This window comes from Diceros bicornis, chromosome 4 (genome assembly GCF_020826845.1).
Source record: "Diceros bicornis minor isolate mBicDic1 chromosome 4, mDicBic1.mat.cur, whole genome shotgun sequence".
Lineage (NCBI taxonomy): Eukaryota > Metazoa > Chordata > Mammalia > Perissodactyla > Rhinocerotidae > Diceros > Diceros bicornis.
In genome coordinates, this window is record NC_080743.1 from 6120772 (window position 1) to 6128045 (window position 7274).

A 7274-nucleotide genomic window follows, 5' to 3' on the forward strand; every position below is an offset into this window, starting at 1 on the left:
TAAAAACCTTACTTCAGAAATACAACTGGAAAATGGAGGGTAAAACATTTTAAATAATGAAACCAAGAGTGGGTAGATATATATATATGTTCTCACTGTATCAGCATGCTGTATAAAAACTTTTCTACAATAGTGTGAATTTACTAATTTTGTCTAATTTTAGATATAGAAAGAGAGTGTGAATTAGCAAAAAAAAAAAGCTGAATCATTAAACATTGTATAGATATGTGTAAAGAAATTATTTTTACCCCGAAGTTCAAGGTCAAATTGGGCTTGCAAAGCTCATCCAGCCATTTTGGTTGTTACTGAGTAAAAGTCCTTAGAGAAGCGGCCTAAACAGATAAACAAGTCAGATCTGTGGTTAACGGATCCATTGCTGACACTTAAAAATGTGCCAGAGATCAGCTTAGTCTCTTCTAAATTCCTGGTCAACCTGTTTGCCCAAGTCAATTTGTACTGTAAATGCAGAAAGTGTTTTCAACACAGTGGTGGTGCCAAGGGGTAGCTAGCCTGGGAGCAGAAGTAGGGCGTTCACAGCTTCTCCCTCTTCTTTCCATCACCCCACCCCAGGGATCCTTCATAAGCACCCAGCCTAAGTAAAAACCAGCATTCTCGCTGCACCACACAATTGCAGGACAGTGTTCAGCCTCCTACTCCATCCACAGCAACAAAGTTTGGCGCCATCACTATCATCTCAACACTACTTGGAGTCACTACAAGTTCAGAATTAGAGGAGCTGGAAGTATACAGTTTTATTACCTAACATTCTCTTCTTTATATTTTTCTGTGGTTATGGTCACCTTGGAAAGTTCTACAAAATATCCCTTAAGTCTTCCAGATTTTTCCACACTGATCTCTCCTGCTTATAATGGTTGGCCACATTTAACATGTGTACAGTATCACTTCCAGGGTGGTTCTCCCACTTATCTCAAATCTAGTGTGTTTTTAAATGTTCCAACTCATTAGAGAGAAGCAGAGCAATAGAGAAAGGAGGAAAATCTGAAAAGATATTGAAGCAGCTTCCCACTTAACTTTTTAAAGTAAGAGATGGAAATCTTTGCTCACGCATCAGAAAGTTTTATTTTTATTATGCATACCATTCTAGTTGATTTTCCAATCTTCTGCATGATTGCCTGCACCAGTCCTAAAGTAAAATGCTTCTTCTATTGCATCATTTTTGTTTTTTAGAATTAAACGAAGAATCTTCTTGCTAATACCAAAGTGGCTTCATGAAGATATTCCTAATATGGAAAACAGTAATGTTGTGAAAATGCTACAGGTAACTAAAACCATCAAATAAAAACTAAGTGGCAGCTGAGACCAAGAGTGCAGTCCAATAATTAGAGTAGAATTTCTGTTCAAATTAACAAATGTGTGCATATTAGCATAACTATGTAAACATATGTAGAAACAAAATTATACATATCTCAAATCATACTTAAGAGAGATGAGAGAATGGAGTTAGGGGAAGAAAAGAGACATGGAAGAAAGAAACAACACTATTCACAAGAGAAAAGTAAAGTGGAAGATGGTGGGCCAGGTGCCGGTGTCACTTGGTGGCCAAGCAATTTGGTAGGTGTCTTCAGGCATGAAAGGAAGAGGGCAGAAAAGCTCAACAGAATGAGCCGCAAAGACACAAAAGGGGCCTCCATTTCACCTGAGATTGGAGAAGTAGATGGATCCCAAGAGGACACCACTTCACTCCTTGAGACCCAGTGGAATTAGAGAAAATAAATGTGAGAGGACTGTGGGAGATGGGGTCAGATGGTGTCACCAGGGGTCGGCCAGGTTTCCAGTTCAGCAAAGAGAAGGGTGTGCTGGGAAGACCCTTAGGATATAGGGGACTTTGTGGCTTATGGAGGAACCGCTGCTGATTGTGGGGGAGGGGAAGGAATGTGCTCTGTGTGCTCCTTCTACCTTCCGGCACTCTGGCCTGGCCGACAAAGGGCTCAAAACCCAGTCGATGCGACAGACACACCATCCAAGCATTGCAATCTGGTGATGTAAGTGCAGTGACAGAAATGATGGGAGCATAGAGGAAACACATTGAAAGATGAGAAGGAGTCGCTCAGGAGAAACAGAGAACATTCAAAATAGAGAGGACAACAAGAACAAAAGCACAGAAGTGAGAAGAGCATGTTGTGTGTTGCCTTATCGAAAAACTTGACGTGAGGAGTGGCTGGAATAATGCTGGAATGGTGAGTGGGATCAGGTCACAGAGGTCTTGTTATGGAACTCAGACTTCGTTCTGTTGACCAATAGTTTTCAAACTTAAATTTTTTTTTTTTTTTTTTTAGCCTAGGAACCGTTTGTTCAAATGATGTAAGGAAGATAAGTATTTGTAAAACAAATAAAAGCGGCTCTATTTGGAGCTCTGGCAGGCCCATTAATCAACTCCTTCCCCAGCCCCAGAGAAGTCCCTAAGACAACAGTTCTCAGCCTTGGTTGCATGTTAGTTTCCCAATTTACGCAGGCCACAACCCAGGATCTCTGGGGGAGGGAGGGTTGGGGACACATAGGCTTCCCAAGTGATTCCACTGCACAGCCGATGTTGAGAACGCTGTCAGGGGTTGAAAGCTACTGCTTAAGACAATGCGGAGTCAGTGAGGAGTTCTCAGTTGGAACAAACGTGGTCCGAGGAAGGAGGCAGAACAGGACGGTCAGAGAAATGAGTGTAGCGAGGTGTGGGCAAAGTGTCGAGAAGCAAGGCTCCACCGTGCTGACCACTTTGTGGAGGGTCCATAACGGAGGAAGTGAAGTGAGTCTGTGGAACGTGACAAGGAGCAGGTCACTGGTAATCCTGGTCCAGAGGCTCAGTTGAGAAGTGAATGGAAAGTGAGGAAGTGAAGACTGAGAATGGAGACATCTTTTGATGGGTGTAGACTAGAAGGGAAGTGAAGAAAAGGGCTATGCTGACAGGGGTAAGCTCTCAAATACTCATGGAATGAATAACAGTAGCTCCAGAGGGGTATGGAGTCAGAAGCGTGTTTGTACTAAATTGGACAGGCTTGAGAAGAACTATCAAGGAGGGAGAGGGGAAATTGATCGAACAATACTGTGAAGAAGAGGGGAGGGGATGGTCTGAAGGGATGAGGTGGAAATGTTCAGCTTGAGCAGGAGGAGAGATCCTTGATATTTGAAGGAGAAAAAGGAGTGGACGGGGCTAATTTTGAAGGAGGTAATCCTGCCTACTAACAGTGGAGGGATGATCTAGAACAACTGAACCCACATATGTAAGGAAGTACATAGTTAATTAACCGAAGGACAAGCGTATATTCACCAAACTACAGGTACTGTAGTCTTGACACTCATTCCGCTGACAGATCTATCTCGCTCCTCCAGGAATTACCCTAGGGAGTCGGGGACGCCCGCGGCTCAGAGCGTCGTCCCTGACCTGGTTGTGATCAGATCCCCTTCTTCCTGTCCTGTCCTCACGCTGGAATACTCCCCGTAGCTTTTCTGTGTCCTCCACTGTGGTCCTGCTTCTACCCACTTCTCCACTCAGCCTGAAGGGAACGCCTCCTTCCTCAGCACACAGCCGCCTTGCTTTCCTGGTTTCCTGTAGCACGTCTAGTTCCTTGGACTTCGTCTGACCTTGAACTACATGTCTGCCCATCCCAACCCACACTTCGAAAGTTCCCTGGGGAGGCTGAGCCTGAAGAAAATTTGAATGACACTTCACACTGCTTTGTCCAAGGTCTTCCTTTTTGCCAAACTTCCTTCCCATTCTGGGCTCCTGGAATTAGAAGTGAACCCTAGGGTTTCCCTCAGATGAGGTTTTGTTTTCTGCCCAAAGACTAAGGGGTAGTGTTCTAGTCAGCTCGGGCTGCTGTAAGAGAATACCACAGACTGGGTGGCTTAAACATTTATGTCTCACAGTCCTGGAGGCTGGGAAGTCCAAGATCAAGACACTGGCCCATTTGGTTCCTGGTGAGAGCTCTCTTGCAGACAGCTGCCTTCTTGCTGTATCCTCACATGGCAGAGGGAGAGATCATCTCTCTCACATCTCTTCTTATAAGGGCACTAATCCCATTCATGAGGGCTCTACCCTCATGACCTAATTACCCCCCAAAGGCGCCACCTTCCAATACCATCACATTGGGGATTAGGGCTTCAACATATGAACTTTGGAGGGACACAAACATTCAGTCCATAGCAGGTGGCTATGGTTTTATAACCGTGTTGGGTGAGAGTTATTTGCCCTGGGAAGCCAGCCGTCAACTGGAAGGCCTTGAGTCCTTTCCTTACCCAGAAGAATCATCAGGCTTTTATACAAATAAAAACCTCCCTCCACCTCCTGATCATCATGAACATGTCTGAATTGTGAGTGCCCACACACGTTTAGAAATGCAGCACAAAGCATTTATTACAATCTTATTCTCAAATGGAAGGAAAATAGGATTCTCCTCTCTCCATTTCTTTTACTTAAGCAACAAAATATTTTCTTGTAGTAAGCCTCCATGATTTTAAGAAATATTCTAACATATTCTAAAATCCAAATTTTAAAGGCCCTGAAATAATGTGCAAGTTAATATGCAAGACACTTCTTCCTCTTTAAAATTTTTAAACCAAGACATGTGCTTAAACTATGGATTATTTTTATTGTTCCTTTGCTTCAGCTCCTCATGGCTGAATTTAACAAAGATTTGAAATCGAGCAGGATAACACAAAAGTGGGAAATCGTATGGGAAGAGAAACAATAGAAGAGGGAGGGAAGCGAAAGGCAAGGGAAAGCAGAATTCCAGTGCTTATTCAGTTGCCCAGTTGGCCCCTTTAAATGTCTTTTGTAAAATAAAACGTCTTTTCTTCCCAGGAAAAAAGTGAATTTATGAATAATAATTCCAGCGAACAGGTCCAATATGTTGATCCGGTGATTACAGAGATAGAAATCTTTCTCCCAGAAGAACACGAGCCCACGGCCTACAGGAAGGACAAGGATACAGGCTCCCTGGAGGCCAGAGGCTGCCTGCAAAAGTCACTGCTCACCAATACAACAGTCGTGTATATTCCTGACCTCAACACTGGGTACAGACCCCAGATTTCAAATTTTCTCACTGGGGGAAACCATCTCAGCGATGATGATGAAACGGCTTCCTCAACCTTCAAACCAGTAGATTCCTTAGACCTGGGAAAGAATGCCAGGGTTAAAACATATCCTAATTTTCCTCTCTCTATCTCAAGTATGAATTCACTAAGCAACAAACTATTTTTTGGAGAATTAAGCCTCATTTTAAATCAAGGAGAATGCAGTCTTCTGGACACGCAAAGCTCAGCAGAGGGGGAAAGCACTATGCTTCTAGAAAATACTTCACCTGACGAAACTGTTCCAGAACAGAATCTGCTGCCCGATGAATTTGTCTCCTGTTTGGGGATCATGAATGAGGAGCTGCCATCTATTAATTCTTATTTTCCACAAAATATTTTGGAAAGCCACTTCAATAGGATTTCACTCTTGGAAAAGTAGAGCTGCGGAGTCAAGACGAATTCCGGGACAGCTGCCTTGCAATCCGAAGTTGGAGCTCCCCCTCCACGTAAATTCAGTTCTGCCTGCTCTTCACAATTAGAAAATTGAGATCCAAAGACAGAACAGACTTCATGGTCACAAAAGCAGCAGCAATATTAGTGACACCGCCTGTACTTTTTAAAAAGTATCAACTATATCCTTTTTATTTTCCTTCATTGCAAGGAACAGAGCAGATCTCTCTGTCGCATGAAGGATAAATAATACAAAATATGTGGTCATGAAATAAATGCTGAAAATTCTCTTGAGTAGATAAAACTATAGCCCCCAACAACAAAATAAGTAAAGGATAGAAACAGAGGAGCCATTAACTAGCATGTTTGCTGTATTATTTTTTTCTATCACTTTCCATTCAGGTGTTAGGGATTTGAACTTTCCTTATTTTGATTTTGGACTGAGAGAGCTATAAAACAGCGATGTGTGCAAGTCATGCGGTTGCTGTCTTCATTCAAGTTAGAGCAATGGCATTGTTCTCCTGTGGCGTAGTTGGTGCATTAATTACACTGTAGTAGAGTTAATGAGGTAGCAGATGCAGCGGATCAAAAGATGAAACTATTTGTTTTGTAATCAACTATGTATTAGATATATGTCAGAGAATTATTGTTAAAACAGACATTTTCCAAATCTGGGATGGCAATACTTGCCACACTGCCCCGTATCCCCGTCTCCTGCAGACCTTGCTAACTGATCACCATGTGCCTTCCTGCCGAGCCTAAGGTGGCCTCAGAATCCTCTCAACACAGTGCTCCTGATTGCCACAGTCAATAGGGCTGGGACTCGAGATGAACTCTATCTGCCAACCAGGTCAATATTGAAAGGTGAGTGATCTTAAAAACTGAAATGCGTGTTTTAAGCTGAGAAATGGTACCCAGCAGACTTCTCTATTCTGATTAATTTTTATGGTCAAGGGGAAAAATTTTCTATCAGAACAATTTGGAAATAGGGTAGATTACCCACTGAATTTCTCTTTCTCTTCTGACAGTTGTCAAAAATAACAATTTATATTCAGATGTAATAGCTTAATTTTATTATAACACTTCAAGCAGTTAAACAAAAAGGACTAGTTGCCTACCATGTGTTTAGCATATGAGCAAGCTATTTTGTTTTTTTATCATTAAGTGTCCCCATGCGGAGGATGACCATACATCCTGGTTTGTCCTGCTTTCTGTCTGTTGTGCCAGTGTTAATTATGACCAATGCACCCTTCTCTCTCAGAAGCACCCCATTGGGATGATAAATAATATGGCCACTCCATCTATGAAGACTGTTTAATGTCCAGCATATAAGCAATTTATCACAATTCATCTCTTTTTTTGCATTGACAATCCTCTTTACTTTACTTTGCATCATTTACTAAAGCCATTTTGCCTCAAAATGGATCATTACTATTCACAGTGTAAAAAAAAGTATCCCCTGCTGTGAAATTCTAATCTAGTTATCCTAAAATGTGTGTATATTTGTTGTACTTTAAATATTCGGAAAGGAGTATATTTTAAATCACTAATGAAATGCTAACATTAAATATTTTGACTTGTAAATAATTGTATGTCTTTGCTTTATTCCTCTCCAAAGGGAGAACATCATGAAGCAAAGAGGCAGGTAGTATTTGAGATAGAAATAACAAAAGACAGACAAATCTTTGATGTTTACCAACCTGATGAAGACATCTGTTAACATGTGAGAAATATTTTCATAGTGTATTTCAGTATGATTGTAACTTTGCCGCACATCAAAAAAGCTTTTGTCCGGCTTA

General features: G+C 41.7%; 1 protein-coding gene across 1 annotated transcript in view; it reads left to right on the forward strand.

Moving 5' to 3' along the window:
- IL23R (interleukin 23 receptor) overlaps window positions 1–5650 on the forward strand; it is a 54206-nt gene extending 48556 nt beyond the window's left edge. The window contains exons 10-11 of the mRNA XM_058537045.1: window positions 1189–1279; window positions 4814–5650. Of these exons, the coding sequence (XP_058393028.1) occupies window positions 1189–1279; window positions 4814–5464 (742 nt within the window). The 3' untranslated portion in view covers window positions 5465–5650. The remainder of the gene's footprint in view (window positions 1–1188; window positions 1280–4813) is intronic.
- The last annotated feature ends 1624 nt before the right edge of the window (window positions 5651–7274 follow it).